The sequence below is a fragment of the Mytilus edulis genome, chromosome 1 (genome assembly GCF_963676685.1).
Source record: "Mytilus edulis chromosome 1, xbMytEdul2.2, whole genome shotgun sequence".
Taxonomy (NCBI): domain Eukaryota; kingdom Metazoa; phylum Mollusca; class Bivalvia; order Mytilida; family Mytilidae; genus Mytilus; species Mytilus edulis.
Window position 1 is genome coordinate 98,731,676 of NC_092344.1, and position 24,280 is coordinate 98,755,955.

Genomic DNA, 24,280 nt, shown 5'->3' on the forward strand with positions numbered 1-24,280 from the left:
CGTGACAAAAAAGGTAGTATATGCACTGTCGTGACAGAAAGGTAATCAATGCACTGTCGTGACAGAAAGGTAGGCAATGCACTGTCGTGACAGCAAGGTAGTCAATGCAGTCGTGACAGAATGGTATTGAATGCACTGTCTTGACAGAAAGGTAGTCAACGCACTATCGTGACAGAAAGGTAGTCAATGCACTGTCGTGACAGAAAGGCAGTCAATACACTGTCGTGACAGAAAGGTAGTCAATGCACTGTCGTGACAGAAAGGCAGTCAATACACTGTCGTGACAGAAAGGTAGTCAATGCACTGTCGTGACAGAAAGGTAGTATATGCACTGTCGTGACAGAAAGGTAATCAATGCACTGTCGTGACAGAAAGGTAGGCAATGCACTGTCGTGACAGCAAGGTAGTCAATGCAGTCGTGACAGAATGGTATTGAATGCACTGTCTTGACAGAAAGGTAGTTTACGCACTATCGTAACAGAAAGGTAGTCAATGCATTGTCGTGACAGAAAGGTAGTCAATACACTGCCGTTACAGAAAAGTAGTCAATGCACTGTCGTGACAGAAAGGCAGTCAATACACTGTCGTGACAGAAAGGTAGTCAATGCACTGTCGTGACAGAAAGGTAGTATATGCACTGTCGTGACAGAAATGAATATCAATGCTCTTCCGTAACAGAAATGTAGTAAATGCACTTTCGCCATGACCGAAAGAAAGGTCAAAATATTTTGCAATGACAAAAAGAGGAGTCAGCTGCATTGACACAATACCAAATAAGAAGGTAAACTCAGTTTTAATATTCCAAAATTGTATATGTACTATCATCTTTTGAAACATTGTCACTATTCCAGAATACCATTCTAGAAGAGTCCCGTTAAATCAATTATTCCAAATCTCTGGGTTAACAGATTTTTCATTAACCATAAATTGGACATTTTGCTCACTCCTTTATATACTTATGAATAGTTCAGTTGTTTTTAACCAACTCCCTTATAATTAAAGTGTATGTCTTATTGTTCAATACACTTAAAGTTTAATTCATTGTGTTACATGGTTTAAATCATTTTCACATATTGTTTTGAAATCAAACATTTTTAGATCAGTTCCTACATGAATAAATTTCGCTGGTTAGGGAGCTACCATTTGATTTTTTAGGGGGGGGGCTAGGATGAAATTTGAAAAAAATAGGCAGGACAGGAGTTCTGAGTAAAAAAAAAGGCAGGATGAGACACCGCAAAAAAAAAAAAGGCAGGATGACAATTTATGAAAAAAAGTCAGGACAAACTAATAAAAAAAAAGGCAGGACCGAATAGAGTGAAAAATAAAAAGGCAGGACAGAGATAACAACTAAAAAAAATGCAGACAACATTTTTCATCCTAGCCCCCCCCCCCCCCCCCCCCCCCCCCCATAAAAATCAAATGGTAGCTCCCTTACAATAACTGCAGGTAACAACATAACAGTTCTTGTGCCACTACTGGCACCCGTCGGTTTGAGAATTGGGTGTACTCGAATTATTAAAATCATTTAAATATGTCAAATCGTTCTTGTAAACCGTGTATTTTCCATTTTACTCATACACTAATTGAAAATTAAATGTATAAAATAATTTTCAATCTGGCTGGGCATCTACCAAAGTGACTACTGTCGTACTGGCTAACTGTATAGTTATAAACCGAGGTAGTAAATGATATGGCTGATTAATTTAACACTAAAAGTTAAAAAAAAAAAACAACCAAAGAATGCAGAAAATCTTTAAATAGAGAACACACATTGTAAATTGTACAAATAGGACTGATCTCAAACTCGTATAATTACATAATGACAACTGACAATATTATTGATTTTCTTTATAACATATGCAAACTCGCCTTCCATATTGTGACGTCACGTGATACAGTGAGAAAAGTGTTGAATGAGAAAAGCCTTACAAATACACAAATGACTTGAGAGGGACATACAAATTTCTGTTGACAATTTTTTCCGTAGGGACATAATGCCGTTATTCGGAAAGAAGAATGACGGTGAAAAGAAACACCCAGGAAAAGAATCGGACATTAAAAGGAGATACGAGTTTAAGAAAAAGCTCGGAACGTAAGTCATTTTCTCAACAGACTCTTTCATTACACACATCCACCCATGAAAATAATACACGATAGAAACTATTACACTTAAATAAATGAAAATTCAACTAATTTTGTGTCTAAATTATTCATTTCAATAATGAAAGTTAAAGTAATGCATAATAAATAGATGGATAAATAGTTATCGTGTAAACGAGCACCTGTTTTTCCTGCTTATTGAACCGTAAAATATGTAAACAATATTGTAGACTAGATACAGTTTGATCTTACAGCTCAGTATTTCAACTTTGAAATTGATTTTTATTGATCACTTTTAGTGTATCATATAATATTTACATTATACTAATAAAAATTCCAACTGGTGTGAAGAATCATATTTAATTTGTCCAGTGATCCATGATTGAATGTCAATTAAAATATTACCAAGAATTTGTATAGTCTTAATTACTATACAAATCATTGATAATTATACAGATGACCACATTTGTAAAACTTAAAAAATGTAAAGAAAAGCAGTTATCTTCTCTATAACTTGCAATAAATCTTAAAATTTATTTCATAATAACCATATATATGTCTCTGTTGAAACATTCCCAACTTATGTTTTATAAATTAATAATCGTAGGAATTATTGTGTAAAAAGTTGCAGCCCCACAAATTGAATAAGGACTTAGTAATAAACTGCCAGTATTAATCATGTATGTGTTTGGTCTCAGTAATATAAAGATATTCTCACTATAGGGTAAAAAATGAGAAGCGATTTTAATGATTTTGACCTCTACATGTGCTGGCATTGTCATTCAATGAACATGTATGTTATTATCCTCTAAGGCACATTGAAGTAACAACTTCATCCGATTGGTCCTTTTCGAAATATATTTAATTTAGGTTTGATCCCTAGTGAGGCCAAACCAAAGACATAAAAATTGGTATTATAATTTTCTCCTTTTCTGTTAAGCATACATGTACAAGATTTAGAAATGATTTAATAAAGACTGGAGTTAGAATTATTCGTCAAGGTAGGATAACATGTCTTCATACAGACTGTTACCAATGAACTACAATATTAAAAATCTAGCCCATCCTTTTAGTTTTGAACAAAGCAGCATACATGTATTTTTAATTTACCACTGGACATTTAACATCCGTTCATTGTGATTACACCAAACCCAGCATGTTAAAAAAAAATTGTTATTTCTAAATAAAATTATCATGATTATTGATTTTTTTGAGTTAGTTTCATGGACACACCCAAATACAATGTATGAAGTACTGTCTTTAAAAATGAGCTTTCCTCCACCTTTTTAAGGGCTACATGATAAACTTTAAACTTGCATTAGCTATGTAAATGAAATAGGTTTAATTTGAACTTTTTTAATTTCATTTATTGTTTCAAATAAAAACAAAATGTAAATATCACAAATTGCAAATCACTTATAAATAAAGAAGTTACAAGGAATAAGGGTGATATCATTTTAGGTTATCACTACAACATTTCAGTACTACTAAGTTTCCTGGAAAGGATATGAGGTTGTATATAAGGATATAATTTTTTTGACTCAGGATATTGACTGTGAAAAAAGATTTGAAACGGTTGTGAAATCCATTACTGAAGAAGTGGTATTTCTAAGAATTTAAATATAGATCATAAATTTTGGTCAACCATGAATCCTATTTAGAATTTAAGTTATACATGAAGACTTCAAGTGCATGTATCGCTTTAAATTTTAAAGGGAATTTCCTAAATGAGACCTAATGTAATACTTGTTTTGTTATATATTTCTGCATATACATGTATGTGTATTTGTTATTAGATAATTAAGAATAGATTTTATACAGCAGAATAAAAGGAAATCACTCTTCTTACATCAAATTATAATTCTTAATATAATTTCATGTAAAGTAAAATGGAGCATACATTCAGAAACAACCGCATTCAAAGCACATTTTTGAATAAACCATCTCAGGCTGGCAGTAGTTTGGAAACATGAATTAAATATTTTGTTGTACATTTAAGCAATGGAAACAAAAAGAGGCTTCATAGTTCAGAGTCATTTTTGCCTGATGATAATGTTTATAGATCCTCAGATGGAAATGTTCTATTCAGATGAAAGCTGCATGTATGTCATTTTTGTTGTATAGCTACATGTATGTACCATGAACACTGTGACTATTATAAATAATAAGGTATAGTTGTTCATGCAGAATTGATTTTTGGGCAAATCAAAAAACTTTTAAACTGTGCAAATTAAAAAATGTTTAATATTACTGAAGAGAATGCAGAAAATGTAAAATGATTATAAAAGCTGTTTGAAACAGTAAAGTTACTTATATAGAGCATTGAATCAATTGTCTCAACAATCTGTTCTGACTGCTGTGACATCAGGGGAGTTATAACCTATAATTGACCAATATTATCCTGTTCTAATAAAAGCAACATATAAAACATGTATGAGATTAATCTACCAGGGACAGATCAAGAGAGAGTCGAAAGGTCTTCATGTAACTTTGATACCGGAAATTATAAACACTGAAACATACCTTTAACTAAGTGGTACATGTAACAGGCTATTATTTGAACTTGGAATTATTTTTTATTATGGAATTCGCATAATTTCTTGTGTTTAAATTTTTTTTATAAATTCCATGTTTATTTTGTATTATGATCTTTTGAGCGGTTAATAACACTTTCCATACAATGTATTTTGGTTAGATAGTGTTGTGCGCGGCACAGTACATTCTATTGAAAATATACTATTTTCTTTGTAATAGAAAGTGTTGTGCACAGCACAGAACATTTCAGTACAGAATAATCATGGAATTTATTAAAAATTTCAATAACAAGAAATCAAGCAAATTCCATAGTTAAAAATAGTTCCAAGTTCAAATAATAGACTGTTATGTATAGAATAGTCTCTTATGTTAGAAAGGACAACCAAGATCGTGGTACATGTATAGAATAGTCTCTTATGTTAGAAAGGACAACCGAGATCCACTTTAAGCAAAATTTGGTCTTGAATTTCAAGTTTATCCCAAAATATCTAAAAATCCCCAATCTGATACTGAAAGAAATATAATTCAAAAGCCTTAATATTAAGTAAAACAAATATCTTTATGATTATTTGTTATACATGTAGGTTTCAAAGGCAGCACATTTTGGAGAGAAGGTCAAATTCAGCGATTTGGACATTTTTGTACATTATTAAGCTTCATTGAAACCTTACCCACACCGTAGGATCCAAAATGTTCTATATTCAAAATGTGCCATGGTTGATATTGAATCCGTTTTCATTCAGTAATGGCAGTTAGTTTTATTGGTAAAAACTAAAATAAATTATGTAAAAATTGGACCAAAAATCAAATAATGAATAATACAGAATAAACATGCATAATGTCGGTCAGTTTTCATTGCACTTTATAATTGTGACATATATATAGCTTATCGTATAATTTATCTTCTTGATATCTGATTATTTGGTCATCTTGATACAAGTATTATAATATTGATAGGGTTGCATAGGTATATTTGTCACTGGTATTCAAAAGCATCTAATTGTTATTTGTTTAAAATTAATTCTGACCTTTGATGTCCTAACAAAACAGTGTTTTTTAAAGATGATTGTTTTTCATAAACAATTGTATTTAATTTTGACACTGTGAAATAATGGTTCAACAAATGCTTAAAATTCATAAAAGATATGTAAGAAATAAACCTTGTACATTTGTATATATCAAAACATAAAATTGAGAATGGAAATGGAAATTGGGAATGTGTCAAAGAGACAACAACCCGACCAAAATATACAAGCATTTGAAGATATGCTTCTTTTCATACATGTATATAGTGTTAAAACTTGAGGGGGAGTAAGTAAATCATTTTTTGAAATACTAAGTTTTATTTTTCTGATAAACATACAGGTTTCTATTACACGTAGCTTATGCATCTGAAAGTGAATGGAAATATTATGTTGAGCCTATAATGGTTATCCCCTTTACAGTATTTTAGACAGAAAATTTCAAACATTTTTATTGGGTTGAGTCTTTTATCTTTGATACAGTTTGTATACTGTTATAAGAGGAATTTTTGTTGGAAGTTTAAAGGAAAGAGAGAACACATGAAGCTGATTCTATCCAACTTAACTAATATTTACACTTAATTCTGGTTTTAGTATAAATGAACAAACGTATTTCTTGTGATGAAATTACAATCCTCTGTCAGATTGCACAAATGTTGCTTTTTCTTGTCCAAAGTGGTTTTAAATTCAATTTTGTCGCACACTAAATCTGATTATACGAGGAATAACTCTTGTTCTTATTTGTGTTTATAATCAGGATTTGTTGAAGCTTATATAGAAACAGGTCGACTTTGACACTGATCAATATTGGGACATTCTTCATGTAATTTGTGACCATAGGGAAATTATAGTAATGAAAAATCAATGCTAATTACAAGGTTTTTCTGACATTGGCAAAATTTACGTCCAGCTTTCTTATTGTTAATGCTTATATATTTGTAACCATTTGTAATCATACACTTTTCCCCCAGAATATATTTTTATCGGTATTTGCTTATTTCCGATAATCCAGTTTATACAATTCTTTGATGTATCCATTAAATCGTGTTTTATACGACCATGTATTGAAAATGAACATGTATTGATACTGATATTGTTCAGTGATATCCATAACTTTGACATAAAAAGGAAAACATTGGATAAGGTATTTTTGAAATGACATTTGCTATTATTTCATGCTGATTGCAGAAAATGGCTATAAATTTCAAATAATGTCAAATGTCTGACGCTAGTAATTCAAATTGTTTTCCTGAAAGTCTTGGATATGCATTTAAGATGTTCTATATCTGACAATGTCTGATGGGAGAAATGGTTTGTTAAAAATCTGATTTTAGTGAGTGCAGTAAAGCAGGGAAAAAAATCATGTTTATTTTCATGGTTTTTGTCGAGCCTGCAACTTTTGTTGCAGAAAGCTCGACATAGGGATAGTGATCCGGCGGCGGCGTTAGCTAACTTCTTAAAAGGTTAATATTTTAGAAGGTGAAAAACCTGGATGCTTCATACTTTGTATATAGATGCCTCATGTTACGAAGTTTCCGTCAGTCACATGTCCAAATCAATGTCCTTGACCTCATTTTCATGGTTCAGTGACCACTTGAAAAAAAAGTTCAGAATTTTTGTAATGTTGAATTCTCTCTTATTATATGTAATAGGATAATTATATTTGGTATGTGCGTACCTTGCAAGGTCCTCATGCCCATCAGACAGTTTTCACTTGACCTTGACCTCATTTCATGGATCAGTGAACAAGGTTAAGTTTTGGTGGTCAAGTCCATATCTCAGATACTAGCAGCAATAGGGCTAGTATATTTGGTGTATGGAAGGACTGGAAGGTGTACATGTCCAAATGGCAGGTGTCATCTGACCTTGACCTCATTTTCATGGTTCAGTGGTTATAGTTAAGTTTTTGTGTTTTGGTCTGTTTTTCTCATACTTTATGCAATAGGTCTACTATATTTGTTGTATGGAATGATTGTAAGGTGTACATGTCTAGCGGGCAGATGTCATCTGACCTTGACCTCATTTTCATGATTCAGTGGTCAAAGTTAAGTTTTTAAGTTTTGGTCTTTTTATCTAATATTATATGCCAAAGGTCAACTATATTTGGTGTATGGAAATATATTATGATCTATATGTCAGTTCCGCAGGTTTTATTTGACCATGACCTCAATTGCACGGTTCATTGCACAGTGTTAAGTTTTTGTGTTTTGGTCTATTTTCTTAAACTATAAGTAATAGGTCAACTATATTTGTTGTATGGAAGCTTTGTTAGCTGTACATGTCTGCCTGGCATGGTTCATCTGACCTTGATCTAATTTTCATGGTTCAATGGTCTTTGTTTAGCTATCTTGGTTAATGTTAAGTTTATGTGACAGTTGTAATAAAGCTTTATACTTAGGACTATCAACATAATATCAATGATTAGTAAAGAAGGCGAGACATTTCAGTGTGTGCACTCTTGTATTTCATTTGATTGCATAAAAGAATAAAAGGATGAGCATTAATAAATAATAGAATTAAGAATAGAAAAGTGAAATGTGTCGAAGAGACAATAACCCACCCAAAGTGCAGCAACCAGCCCAAGGCCATCAATTGGTTTAATTCTGGTTCTTTAAACAAAATCATCATTATTGATGTGACAATAAAAGATCTTTGTTATACCCTGAGTTGCTTTATATAGTCAAATCAAAGGTACATGTATAAATTATTTAAGGTGTACTCCATAAAGATAATTAGTAAATAAATGAAAATAAAATAAAAAGATTATTGTTTTATTATTTATTTGACCACAGAGAATTACATTCTGGTTTAGAAATAGACTGCTTTCACAGTGTTTGATGATCAAATGAATGAATAATAACTTGATGTTCTATGATCCAAGTATTGATTGAACAGAAACACTTCTGTACAAGATTTGTTTAGACTCCAAAAGCATCTCCACACCATATGTCTCTTGTTTGCTGATGTGACACTTTTGCTTGCAGCATGATAATAGATTACTGTATGTAATTGCATACTTCATCTTGCAGGATCAACTTGAGTTTCTCATTGAAACACGCTTCTCTTTGTATTCTGACATTTATTTCCAAGAGTACTTTACCCTCAGACTTTACCCATTAAGTGTATAAACATTTCAATTTTTTGATTGCTTGCATATGAAAAACAAAGGGATATTGGTAGCAGTGGTACTTCGTTTCCTCACGTTGGTCATTCCTTCCATCTGAAAACCAACAAGTTATTAATCTTTTGACTTTTTTTTTTAAATGCCTACAGATATTACTCTTTCTTATTTGCAGATGGGCTGCTGCAATCATGTTGGGCCCCCTGGCATTCTTTTTCAATTTCTCTTTGCATAATTATTTGTGTTTTTATATTCCTTCATAGATGCATGTTTTGACCCCAATTTCACAGTCCACTGAAAATAGAAAATGATAGTGCATGTGGGGCATCTGTGTACTATGGACACATTCTTGTTTTTGTAGTCTCCATGCAATTGATCCTGTTCCTTCTCTCCACACAGCAAGCCCTGTGCATATAAAATACATAAAGTATGTCGTTTGTACTTTCACCACCTGTCAAATTCATTGTCAACAAACACCATCACACCTACAATGATACAATCAATTTTGTCACCTTACCTAACACAAATTCATATTAAATTTATTTAATAAATCTTCAACATGCAATCTTGTGGCTAGTCAAATATACATTTGTAGATGTTAAACTTATGTACACATCATTCATTTTAACATCTTATTAATACCCTTTCCCTATCATTCATTTTCAGTCAGATGATAAGTATATAACTTTCTTGATACTTAAGTTCAATATTTTATTGCCTCTACCTAATGATCCTTTTACAAATTATTGACATTCATTGGCCCTGAACAAAGTTGTAAACCTTGGAGCTGGTTTTTATTACTCAATTTCTCATTCTTCCATAAATGATGGTCTTTCCATAGAGATTACTTCCCTTATTAGGAACATAAAATGAGAGTTATTTATGGCCAACTTGATTAACTCTGGGATGTTAATAGTATATGGAATTATTTTAGTTAACAACCTTCTGTCATGACTGTGGGGGAAGACTTTTTGACATATCAAATGAATTTAGTGTCCACTGGTTTAAATGCATTTACACTAGATACACAAATGCAATTCCACTCAATATTGGATTTATAATCACCATATGATTTGGTAAATTATACATGATTGTCTGTTGGTGTTAAAAACTATCATTAGCACCCATGGCTAAATTATATACATTATAAAAGGAAACACAAAAGTCAGAACAAAAAAATAATTTAATTATTTATTTTAAGTCTGATATGCCATATTTTAGAAATATGTAGCTTGCTTTCCAAGGTGAAACTACATGATTTTTATGCAGTAAGCTGCATTATGCGAGCACCCTAGATTTGTGTTCTACCCAATAAATGCTCAAATACGTGCCATTGTTATTATCTAGCTGGCTACTATTTTATATATAACTAATTGAACACTTTTTCATACTTCTAATTCTGGATTACAAAAAATATAACCAGAAAAGCCTTAAATGATCGTCGAATCACCCAAAAGTTTTGAAGTTGCACATAGGAAGTAGTGAGTCAGTAGTGCTCATTTAGGAATCCTACAGTAGCAAGAAATCTTCAATTGCACAGTATTGTGCAATAGCAAGAAATATATAATTGCACAATATTGTGCAATAGCAAGAAATTTTCAATTGCACAGTTTTGCACAATAGCAAGAAATATTCAATTGCACAGTATTGTCCTGTTTTCAAATTGGTCTACATTAAGGTCCAAAGGGTCAAAAATTAAACTTTGTGTGATTTCAACAAAAATTGAATATATGGTGTTCTTCAATATGCTGAATCTAACCATGTATTTAGATTTTTAATATTTGGGCCCGGTTATCAAATTGGTCCACATTGAGGTCTAAAGGGTCTAAAATTGAACATTATTTGATTTCATCAAAAATTGAATTCTTGGGGTTCTATGATATGCTGAATCTAACCATGTATTTAGATTTTGGATATTGGACCATAATAGGTTAATGTTCAATTTAAAATTTTTAAGTTTTTAAGTTTAAGTTCTTAGACCACATTCATTCTGTGTCAGAAACCTATGTTGTGTCAACTATTTAATCACAATCCAAATTCAGAGCAGTATCAAGCTTAAATGTAGTGTCCATACTTGCCCCAACTGTTCAGGGTTCGACCTCTGCGGTCGTATAAAGCTGCGCCCTGCGAGCATCTGGTTAAGACTGAAATATATCTGAAATCAGTTTACTTCAGGCCTCTTGTCTTTAAATATTGTCCTGTTGTTCTGATATAAAGGTCATTTAAGTTATACTTCAGATAATCTTGGTAGTTTCACATTGTATTGTCACATTTATGTGTCGTATATTAGAAATATTATAGGCTGAGATGAGGTCCTTGAAATATAAAGAGGTGAATCATGGGGTTAACTGTGCTACTTTTTAGTAGTATTATTTCAAAATAACTAATTAAAAACTAAAAGTTTTGTAGACACATTGTTCAAATATGTTTAATTGTTAATCTCTGTTGCATGAGATGTGCAATTGAAAGAAAATAAAATGACAGTCATTAATATTATATAAGAGTCTGTTGCAGAGATTTCCTGCTACTTAGCCTACCAAGGTTTGTTGTTTTCTTTCCTAAAGCTTTGTAGAAGTTAATCTAGACACTGATCCAAAGCGTACCAAGGTTTGTTGTTTTCTTTCCTAAAGCTTTGTTGACGTTAATCTAGACACTGATCCAAAGCCTACCAAGGTTTGTTTTTTTCTTTCCTAAAGCTTTGTAGACGTTTATCTAGACACTGATCCAAAGCCTACCAAGGTTTGTTGTTTTCTTTCCTAAAGCTTTGTAGAAGTTAATCTAGACACTGATCCAAAGCCCACCAAGGTTTGTTGTTTTCTTTCCTAAAGCTTTGTAGACGTTTATCTAGACACTGATCCAAAGCCTACCAAGGTTTGTTGTTTTCTTTCCTAAAGCTTTGTAGACGTTTATCTAGACACTGATCCACACAACTCTGTCTCTTCCGTGAGTTATAAATGACTAACAATTTACAGTGCTATATCATAAAATGTGAGTGTCATGAAAACTTGAGTGGTTCTGATCATATACTCTAAGGAGTATGAACTATTACTTAGTGAGAAAATCATTACTTTGTAGTGATCTTCATAGTAATAGACTGACAGAAAAGTCACAACGTTTGCATGCTACTCATGTGAAATCTTCAAATTAGTCTGGCAGTAATCTCAAAATAAGATTAGAAAGTGATTTTTTTCTCTTTCCATAGTTATTAGTCTTATTTTCAGTGTGTATTATTGAATAAGGAGAACTGGGGAAAAAATCAATGAGACATCGCCCCAACAATAAAAGATATAAAACAAAAAAGACTATTTTGACACATCTGTCATTGACATGCATGTGTTATGTCAAAGTGATGAATTATGCCTTGTACATTGGAATCAGAAAGTGCATTTTATAGATAATGACATAGTAGGATATGAAATGAATTGAATGTTCCTTGTAAATTTAGTGGCAGTCATCAGTTCTAACTTGGTAGTTAATGGATAACTTTTAGAAAATTTGATATCAACCTGCAAAAATATATCAAATTTTATAAAACAATACAATATATGTTTACAGTAGCATGTATAATGCGCTTAAAAAACCAAAACCAAATGGATGGCTTTTCATGTGAATGCATAATGTTTGTGGGGTACAGGAATTGTGGATTGTGGTATCCTCCAACCATTAAAGGAGTAGGTCCGGTATTAAGGGCAGATTTTGGCCTCAGATTTCAAGTTCATCTGACGAAATATTTTAGACACTTTTTAAACACTTAAGTGTCTATTTCAGTTGATTCAATAAGTTTATGTGAAAGATTTTAACTGATTTTATCAGTAAAAACGCTCCGATTCTAGCTTAGATATGAAAAATCTATCAAATATGCCCAAAAATGTCACTTTTCAGAATGAAATGAAAGTGGCCCCATCCTCAACCTTTATATATATTATGTATTATCATCAAATACAACTTACATTTCAATATTAAGAATGATTGCGGCCACTTTCATTTAAGACGGAAACCGTCTAAAATTTAACTAAACTGCTAAAATTGTGAAGATTTCAGTAATTTAGCATGACTTAATGATGCTAGTACCCGATATATGTGCATTGTATTGTCAAAAACAGCCCATATTTATGTAGCAGAAGCATTCTACCTTCTAATAAATAACTGAAAGTATACATTTTAACAATTTTGTAAAACTGCTATATTTTGGGGCCAAAAAGGGGGCTTACTGAACCTACTCCTTTAGTACCCAATGAATTATGGTTATCTTACAAATCATTGATTTGGAGCCCCAAAAAATTGACATGATTTTACAAATTACTATTGGAGAGAATTAATTCACAGTTTAAACAACATGTGGAATCCAAAAGCAGAAAAGGAAAATGTAAAATAATGATTTATGGTTTTATTTTAGGGGAGGGGGAAGTCACTACAGTTATAACATGAAAACAACCAAATAAGGCAGGCAGTTTGTGTTATAAATTTCTTCAACAAATACAGTTTTCCAAAAAACATATACTTGATATATTTGGTGATTATTGAATGTTCCTATATTTAATATTTTTTTAAAGGGCAGGCAGACTTTTATAAATTAGACTTGCATGTACATAACTTGCTATTTCAAATCAAAATAATTTTTATGTTTGAAGAATTATCCTACCATATATTTGATGTCTTAAGTGGAATAAAATTGAGTCAGTAGTCTATATATGGGTCAAAAAGCCTTCTTAACAACAACATTTAACAAATTAATCAATTAAGTAAACAGCTTGTGATCACTGAAGATTTGTTTGTCCAAACTAGCCATAGATATGTTATAAATTCTGTATGTATTTATATTAAAGTGTATGCGTACAAGTGTATGGGTACAAGAATATAAAAAGAAAATCTATTCAATGTGAAGTAAAACTGAGAACCTGAATATTTTTTTCCTTTCATAGAAATACTGAACATATATATATTTATTATTATTAATAAATCTCGATTGTCATGGTCCTTGTGAATTATGAAATTTAACTACCGGTAGATCTTGATTAAACTTAGTTAAACAAGAACCCTGGGTGGCTCAAATCAAAGATTAGTAATTGATATGTACTTCTTTTTTGCTTAATACATTGCAAATATGAGTAAAAGAAAAGACTGGTTGGCTCTAAGTGGAAATAATGTGTCTAGGTAAGCTAGCTCTAGGTGGCTGGTTTTCCTGCATGGTGACTTCATGTGAACTAGCATTTTGAAATTGCAGATCAGCATGTAGGTCTAGCACAAACCCCCTCCCCATGTTCGAATTTGGGTGGTATCACTTTTATTGTTTGCAAGTAAGGCTTTTATAACATTATATTCAAGCAGTGGCATCATCTGTGTCCCTGTATGGACACGTTCTCCATTATTTTGTTTGAATGTTAATATCTGACAATAGATTTTATATTATATATTCTGAAGTTATGGGATTTGACATACCGTATAGCGTGTTATTTTCGTGGGTGTAAAATTTCGCAATTTTCATTGAATGAGGTATACGAAATATTTTGGCGGTTATTATTTTGGCGGATTCATAACTTTTATCAATACCTTTGCATGTGCACTTTTAAATTGGTGGAATTTAATTTGGCGATTTTGTTCTATCCGCAAAAATAAGCGAAAATTTACACCCAGCAAAAATAACCCGCTATACGGTATGAGAATGGTTTATAAATTACATTTTTAACTGCTTAACTAAAGCTTGCTATGACATTTGATATTTTATTTCAAATTTCGGTACAGCAGTGGCCTTGCTACCTGGTAAATTGTCTAGTCTCTTCCTTCAATATTTCTGGATATCAATTTATAACCAACCGGAATGAAGATACATATTAAAAATTGTGGCCTACCATTTTCTTTATTACACAATGGCTCGCCCCCTTATTTCAATATTGTAAATGTCATCGCTATAGAAACATTGTCTTGGAAGAATCTCAACTTCAAACAAAAGAATCAAATTGATATAAGAAATGAAGTTTATGTAGTAATTTAAAAGATGAGTTAATGACAGAAATTAGTTATTACAGCTACACACCATGCATTATATGCAAGTACTTCCTGATACAGTATTGTAAAGGAGCCCAAGGGTGTTGAACTTTCATCAGTTTGTTATTTGAAGGTCAATCTTCCCTGTTAGTGCTGTCTCATTTCCCTCAATTTGTCAAAGTTTAAGTTTATTTTTTATGTGATCTGAATATTTGATCTTGAATAATATAATTTGTTTATAAACATAGGAAATATATATCTTATGTCATCTACTAGGGAACCCGCAGAGGTCCTGTGATGACTTGTTCCCCTGGAGGGCCAAAGATCATGGTTACAAACCCAGCCTAGGTCTAAACGGACTTTGAAATTGGTATTTGTATTTTGTCTGCTAAGCACTTGGCAGGAGTAAGAGCAAAATGTGGTCTTCTCTGTGTCCGAATAATGTGTCCAGGTAGGGTGACATGTCTTCCTGGTGACTGTTACTTTGTGAACTAGTAGCTTAAAAATCAGTGTCTGTCAGCATGTCAGGCTCGTTTGAAGCAGGGTTAATATTCATATTATGTTTACGGTATATGTATTTGTCTGGAATATGTATTTGGACATTAAAAGCCATTCAGCATCATTAAGTCTTAAGATTATTTTAATTGTACCATTGCTTGTCAATATTCAATGGTCTCATACCTAATATTGCTTTATTATTTGGATCCCATGTTTCAGTTAACAAGTTGTGTATGTATATTACCATGTTCATGGGGTTGACATCAGATCTGTTTAATAGGATTGTGATTCTGTGGTCCAGGTATCGTAGACATCTGTTGAAAAGAACTGATGCCATCGTGTTGGAGGTATCTAAAATAAATTATGTAAAATACAGGTGCTTCATAGATGACTAGGTATCAAAAAGCCAGTGCTTTTCTATGTATCCAAAAGCCCCATCTTTTTAATCTTTACTGAGAGGATTGGTATCTTAGTGGTCCAATTAAGTACCCATAAACATTGTTCTAATAGGATTGATACTTGATTGGTCTAATGTTGCCCAGAAAGATAGATACAAAAAAAGTAAGAAGATGTTGTATGATTGCCAATGAGACAGCTCTCCACTTGAGACCAAATGACAAGGAAGTTGCGTAGAAGACATTTTAGTATAGAATTTATTTTATCACAGATTCAGTTTTCATGTTAGGCTCTTTGTAATGATAAAATAAGTTGGTTATGGAAGAAAAATTGATCTGAGCGTGATTGAAGCCAGTCTAAATAGTGAAATATTTACTATCAATACTATTCAATTCAGCTTAGCATAGATTACATGCTTTAAGGTTTAAATATACATGATATAGAAATCAAAATAAATTCTTTTACTTTTGATTTAAACGCATACTTATTGAAAGTACATCAAAGTATAAAATTAATTTATTGACATTATTGTGGAGTTAAGATTTTTAACAGTTCAATTGTCACTAGCTTTAGAAATTAAATAAAATCTGTCAAATGCAAGTTTAAACTTTAAACATGGTTATTTAAATGAACATGTAGTTACAGCTTAAAGTCACTTTTCATAGATAGAAAGAGTTTGTTTAGTAATAAATTAATTATCAGTTAGATTACATTTGTTATTTACAATTTCAGGCATTAATCCAAGAAACCATGTTTGAGTTTTTATTGCTTAATACTTGCAAACCTTTTAAATTAGGTGAAAAGGTTTTAATAAAAACAATTATTAAATTGTGCAGTTTGATAAAATACTAGCCAGATTTTCATTTAATAAATTTATCATAAAATTAAGAATGGGAATGGGGAATGTGTCAAAGAGACAACAAACCAATCAAAGAGCAGAAAACAGCTGAAGGATGTTGATCTATATTTCTGCAGCCCTATATAGTGATCTCATTCTAGTGTATTAAAGATAATATTTGTCCACAGGTCTGGTCTGTCTGTCCATCTAAACATTGCAATCACAATTCAGTTAGAATGGGTATCTTTCTCTGATCAAACTTTGAGATAATTTGTAATATTAGATGACATACACTTCCATTTTTTTTGTGATTAACTTTTTTTTACCAAAACATTGACTTTTGAATATCCTTTGCATGTGTTTGGAATGGGAATATTGGTGTATGTCAGTAACATTGGGGAAATTTCCTGAGGTACATTTTACCAATGTGGTTATAAATCTACCACCTTACAGCTGCCTCTTGTTACTAAGCTTTCATGGATCCTAACGCAACGGTACCCAAATTGCAACAAGTACCCAAATTGCACCTATTTAACAAAAATTGCAGCGGAAATCTTACAAGATTTCATAGAGACTAAACAATTTATATTTTTACGATTTGATACTATGCACATCTTTCAACATAGGTAAAAATATTTAGATATGCACAAAACATTCATAGTATTTTTCACAGATGAAGTGTTTACCGAAAAAGCAAAATGTACTGAAACGTCACCATGCGACGTCATCAAAACATCATCTTTTTAAAATGAGCAAATACAATATGTTGCAAGTATCCTTTTCTTAAAAAATGAAGAGTAAGCATGGACTTATATCCAATTGTTAAAAATATTTGAAAAACAAGAATGTGTCCCCAGTACACGAATGCCCCACTCACACTATCATTTTCCATGTTCAGTGGACCGTGAAATTGGAGTAAACCCTCTAATTTGGCATTAAAATTAAAAAGATCATATCATAGGGAACATGTATACTAAGTTTGAAGTCAATTGGACTTCAACTTCATCAAAAACTACCTTGACCAAAAACTTTAACCTGAAGCGGGACAGACGGACGAACGAACGGGCGAAGGAACGGACGGACGGACGAACGAACGGACGCACAGACCAGAAAACATAATGCCCCTCTACTATCGTAGGTGGGGCATAAAAACCCAAAAGCTCTGTTATTAGACTTTTAACGATGCCAATTTAAGTACGGATGCAATTTGGGTACTCCTCATTTCAGAATCATTGATGGTTTGGAGGTCAGTTTTAGACCAATTTTTCTATGATTCGATATGGATTTGAAATTAAATTGGTGAAACCATATAATAAATAATGATACATCTACAACATAAACATGTAATGAATACTTTTGTCTGAAGTAGGAAAAAACGTAGGTTAAAAAACTGTCAAAACAGGTGCAATGTGGGTACCCTGACGTTATCGACTTTGCATTAGGACTTTATCTGAAATTGTCTCCTACAATTGAATTAAACAATTCAAAAAGCTTAAAAACATCCAAAAAGCTTAAAAACATCATTCAATGAATAAGTGCAATTGACAAGTCAACAATATTAGGAATATGAATTCAGTATTAGTAGTAGCTAAACATCAGTTCAACTCATGTAGCATTTTATCTTCAACTCAGTCTATTGTCCTTCAAACCAAAGGTTGTATTATAGTATGAGGAGTAGCTAAACATCAGTTCAACTCGTGTAGCATTTTATCTCTTCTACTCAGTTCATTGTCCTTCAAACCAAAGGTTATATTATAGTATGAGGAGTAGCTAAATATAGATTCTACCACTGCATCGAGTGTAATACAATATTTATCCACTCGAGACAGTTAAATTTTCAAATTTTAAACGCGAGGCTTGCCCGAGCGTTTTAAATATTTAAAATTTAACTGTCGAATGTGGATAAATATCGTATTACACGAGATTTAGTGGTAGAATCTGTTTCTCTCATGATTTTCTAACCATATGCAGGCAAACTTATTCCTTCTTTTCGAATGATCTGCAAAAGATGTGTTCTTTTTATGTGACGTCATCAGGCATGGTCGCTTTTTTTCATGCCATCACAATAGCAAATTCAGAGGAAAGCAAGTAAATTTGACGTCATAATCGGATTTTAACCAATGAAGTACTGAGATCAAACGAACCACACGTTGATTAAATTTTTTTTATACAATGGGTGCAGAAAGGGATAAATTGACGAAGAATTAGAGAAACATCAGTTCAACTTATGTAGCATTTTATCTTCAACTCAGTCCATTGTCCTTCAAACCAAAGGTTATATTATAGTATGAGGAGTAGCTAAACATCAGTTCTACTCATGTAGCATTTTATCTTCAACTCAGTCCATTGTCCTTCAAACCAAAGGTTATATTATAGTATGAGGAGTAGCTAAACATCAGTTCTACTCATGTAGCATTTTATCGTCAACTCAGTCCATTGTCCTTCAAAGTAAAGGTTATATTATAGTATGAGGAGTAGCTAAACATCAGTTCTACTCATGTAGCATTTTATCGTCAACTCAGTCCATTGTCCTTCAAACCAAAGGTTATATTATAGTATGAGGAGTAGCTAAACATCAGTTCTACTCATGTAGCATTTTATCGTCAACTCAGTCCATTGTCCTTCAAACCAAAGGTTATATTATAGTATGAGGAGTAGCTAAACATCAGTTCTACTCATGTAGCATTTTATCGTCAACTCAGTCCATTGTCCTTCAAACTAAAGGTTATATTATATTGACATATGCTGTAAGCTCTCATCAGACAATAGAAAATGCTTCAGGTAAAAAACATCCACATAGAGATTCAGTGATGTTGTCATTGAAACCTGAGCAAGATATTGTATTCCTACAAATATATCAGCCTGATAAACATGATAAAGGCAACATCAATAATAGATCATCCTAGACTATAAAATATTAATACAGCTTGAAAAGACATAAATATCTTCAAGGATTGTCTTTCTCAATTCCATATTAGAGAGATTGTCTTTCTGTATCACATAAAATATTTACATTAAAAAATAAAAGTTTTGAAAATGTGTATAAACCTGTCATGTCTGTGAAAATTGAAATTTTGTAATTTACTGTGTTGTTAAAATTGAGTTGTATTCCAATGCTTTTTCTGTTTATCCATTAGAGCACCAACTTTTCCTATTTAGACATATCCATCTTATTCCCAAATTATTATTCTTCATGCTCTCCTCAAGTGATCACAAACATGTTAAACAAATCAAATTTGTTGTTGTATAATTGTCTTGCTATGTTCGTCCATAGAATTTGAAATATCCAGGATCTATAATCAATGGGGAACATGTTCGACTTTATTTCTGATACTCTGTTTAAGAGTGAAAGAAAATTCAAAACAGTATTGGTCTGGATACCCTCAATAAATTGTATATTTCTGTCTCACCTGTGAATGCAAGACATAGTGATAACAATCTAGGGGCAAATGACATAAACTATTTGAATGAAGAATTTTTCAGAAGAAAGAGGACCTGGATGCTTCCTATCATGTATGCAATTACCTTAAGCAGGTACTTTCTATACTACAATATAGTTAGTATAGAAAGTCCCTGCCATAACATAAGTTACATAGTTTTTGAGAGTCATATGTCTACTGGCCTTGACCTCATTTTCATAGTTTGGTTTGATTTGCATGGACTGCCCGATATATCAATGCACAGCAATGCTCAGTATGGAGACTTTAGAAGATATATGATTTATTTGAACTGACATACAAGTGGGATGCTTTCATTCTGTAAAACCTTTCAACCCACTACCTTCATTCATAAAATACGAATATGGCAGTCGATCATCAATAACTGTTCCCATGGCAATTGTTTGAAGAGATTTATAAAAAAACCTGAATGTGAATATATATATAAACATATGAACGTAAATTCTTTTATTATACATTAAAGCTTATACATAAGTTCTTTTGATATACCTTAAAGTTTACATTAGTTATTACGCTTCAATAGACTAGGAGATGTGAGATATATAGGTCAACGATACATCCCCCCTTACATAAGGAAAACCAAAAACCATCTAGTGGTTGTATCTCCCACAATAGACATTTACTTTTAATCACCTAGAGTTTAGAAAAGTATCAATTATACCCATCTCCCAAATGACTAAAAAAAAACACTTTTAGATGTAACAACAGTCTTCTTTCGTAACTAGGGAAATGTACTGTATATTCAGAAAATACTGTATCACTGATTACTGGTAAGTGATTAGGATGCAAGAACTTATTAATGTGATTGCAAAAACATTTAAAGAAAAAGCACTATGGAAATAATAAATGCTAGTTTCTTTTACATGTATTGTGAACCATTATACTGTCTCATGTTTGACATTACGGTAATAAAAGCATTGCAATAGTTTTCTGAATGTACAGTAATCCTTATTCATTTCACAGATTATGCCCTTTGTTTTAGACTTAAGCAGGTTCTTTACGAGTCTCATAGACTTAAGCCTTTAATGAGTGTCTTGCATGTTCATCTAAACTAGTTTTTAGCAATTTTAGGTTTAATGGGTAATCTTTTTGTTGTTTTGATTTTAAAATGCAAGAAATGATTAAAAAGATAAATACATCAACTTTACCAAAAATAAATTATGAATACATTGACATCTTTTTGCTGTTAGATAACAACAATATGTCAGCATACCAATAGTATATTAAATGATTCTATGTATTATGTAAGTTATTCCAGGTTATACTTTAACAGTGTATAAATACAGACCATTTGATAGTCTCTTTATATCATATTGTTCTGTAATGCTGAAAGAAACTCTATTAACATTTAGTAAATGTTTTAAATTACTTTTTAAGTATATTCAGATCTTTTTGTAAAATTTTTTGGTTTTTTATGTTTCGGTGTACTGATTTTATGACAGGGAAAGCCTTTTGAATACTTTTTGATGGGGTATAAAGTTTATTTATTGTATATGATATGTTAATAATAATCAAGGCTGACGAGCTTTAACTTTATTGAATATATTTTCTATGTAAATTTGTATATGTCTGCCTCCCATAGCTTTTATCTGATCATTTTATCATGTAACACTAGGTATACTAAAATAGGTTTTAAAATAAAAACAGTTATAAATCAGGATATGGTCTTTACAAATCTTTAAAGTAATCATATAACTGTATTAGCGATTTACAAATATGTCAAAAGACTTAAATGCCACAATACATTTTCCATATTAGTGTTTAAAACAGACATTTAATAATTGAAATAGTATTGTTGTGTTTTTATTAAAGATAGCACGGAACCATAATTTTCCAAGAAGACCATGAACATTACAAATGATTACGGCAATAATTAGACACAACTTCTTTCTTATTAAAATAACATGCTATTCAGAAATAAGAGAATGACTAATCCCCAATATTTGTTAGTAGAAACCCTGTGAACTCTTATCATAGATCAGAATGATTGGTTCTTTGTCTGGTCGAAACCAAGTCTTTTTACAGAATGTTATTAGACATGTATGTTAAATTGGTTACTTATTCACATGCAAGATAGCTATTGCAAACAATTCTGAGAAGAGAAGTCTCAGAGATTGAAAAAATAACAGAATATAAAAAAACAAGATTTCAATCAGACATTCCATTTTGAAACTCTGTATCTTGAACAAATGTGTCTATTGTATCTTACCAATAGACATTATAAAATTAGGAGATGTGGTATGATTGCCAATGAGACAACTATATACCAAAGTTCAAATTATGTGGATGTAGGCAATTACAGGCAACCATCAACAATGAGAAAAACCAATACTGTATAGATGGCTATAAAAGGCCTTGACTTTAAACAATTCAGTCAATGTTATAACAAAACAATCTAAGAAAAACAAACATAAAAGACATGAACCAACAATAACAACACTTATATAATGTGTGGGTTAAACATGTTTGAAAGTGTCTTCCATCCCCTAACCTAGGACAGTGGTGGAATGGCACAACACAAGAACATATATAATGTGTGGGTTAAACATGTTTGAAAGTGTCTTCCATCCCCTAACCTAGAACAGTGGTGGAATGGCACAACACAAGAACATATATAATGTGTGGGTTAAACATGTTTGAAAGTGTCTTCCATACCCTAACCTAGAACAGTGGTGGAATGGCACAACACAAGACTACTTAACAGCAATAAACAACAGATCAATTACAGACTCCTTACTTGGGATAGGCACATATAGAATATTGTGGGGTTAAAATCTTTGAAGGCACCAACCCTCCCCTAACATAGGAAATGGTGTAAGTACAGTATACCTTTTAGAATAGTTTTCTTTTCTTTAGGTTTTCTAATATTTTCAAATCACTTATAAAATGACTTTTTTTTTCATTTCAAAAAGTAGTTCTTTTCAAATAGTCATTCTTATAGGAGATATGTATGACACTAATTTACTGGTTTTAAATGTAATATTATAATTCTTGCTATGTATAAATAAAGATTCAGTGATCCTAATTCTCTTTTATTGATTGTAAAATATATAAATTACACAAAAAGTACTGTATGCTTAAAATTTTCTCATTTATTGATTGAAAAGGATACATTTACACCAAAATTATGCTTTAAATTTAAATGTCACATATAATTTTGAATTTAAGTCAGAATAAGTAAGATTTTCATATATATTTATAATTACATGACTGAATGGACATAAGTATTTTTCATCACAAAATTTAAATATGATTTCACACAAATTTTCACGCAATAAGACGTTACTAAGCCATCAAAAACTAATCAAAGGTTAAGGAAATTATAACATATTTAGACCTGTACTTTTTAATACAATCTGAATGAATATTAGAAATTTCAGGTTTTAATACAAACTAATTGTATATAAAAAATTTCAATTTTATGAATTACAGTTTATTTATACTTTCAAGGCTATTTAAGTTACTTTTTTTACATTCACTTTAAATATCAGTCTGGCATTTCTGCCTTAAATTAAAGAAGCAGGGAGGACCATTATGCAGTGTCAGGGTTTAACTTTTACACTCGATAAAGTTAGGTCAAAATTGAATACACATGATATCCTCTAGAGTCTAGTATATGGAGTGTTGACGGAGATTACAGCAACTGTTCTATGTGTTTTAATTGTGTCTTAATGATATTATTTCTTCAAGTAAAAAACGATACCTACTGGGTATTTACAATAAGGGGTAGATAGAAATAAAGTAGATGTGGTATCATTGCCAATAAGACAACTCTCCACCAAAGACCAAATGACATAGAAATTATCAACTATAGGTCACTAAACCCCATATTGCATAGTAATATATAACTGTGAGGCCCTGAAATGATTATTCTATTGAATCTTCATTATAAATGAATAAATAGATATTCAGAGTATTTAGATATGACAAAAGACGACCACTGCCCAGGTTCCTGACATGAAACATTCACATGAAATATTAACTCTTCTTCCTAAATGAAATAATGGAATAATATGTGAATTCATAGTATTGAAGTACTGAAAATCAGATGACAGCAATTTATGTTGAATGATGAATAAATGACAGGTGTCAATATGATACCTGCTATACAGATTTATACACCTTACAATTATTCAATACACATGTTATAAATGACACATTAATCCTTAAAGATATTTTTGGGACCATGTGGACAGATTTTATTACTTATATTATTTCTCACCACAAGATATTTGAAAATTATTTATTTATGTTCTTAAAATATATTTTAAGAAACATATTTTATGAACAGTGTGGGCCTACTGACTGCCTAAGAGGGGCCCACTCC

General features: G+C 31.6%; 1 protein-coding gene across 1 annotated transcript in view; it reads left to right on the forward strand.

The window, feature by feature from the left end:
- Positions 1–1,866: 1,866 nt before the first annotated feature.
- Positions 1,867–24,280, forward strand: part of LOC139497360 (calcium/calmodulin-dependent protein kinase type 1-like) — a 55,848-nt gene continuing 33,434 nt past the window's right edge. The window contains exon 1 of the mRNA XM_071285575.1: positions 1,867–2,092. Coding sequence (XP_071141676.1) covers positions 1,995–2,092 — 98 coding nt within the window. The 5' untranslated portion in view covers positions 1,867–1,994. The remainder of the gene's footprint in view (positions 2,093–24,280) is intronic.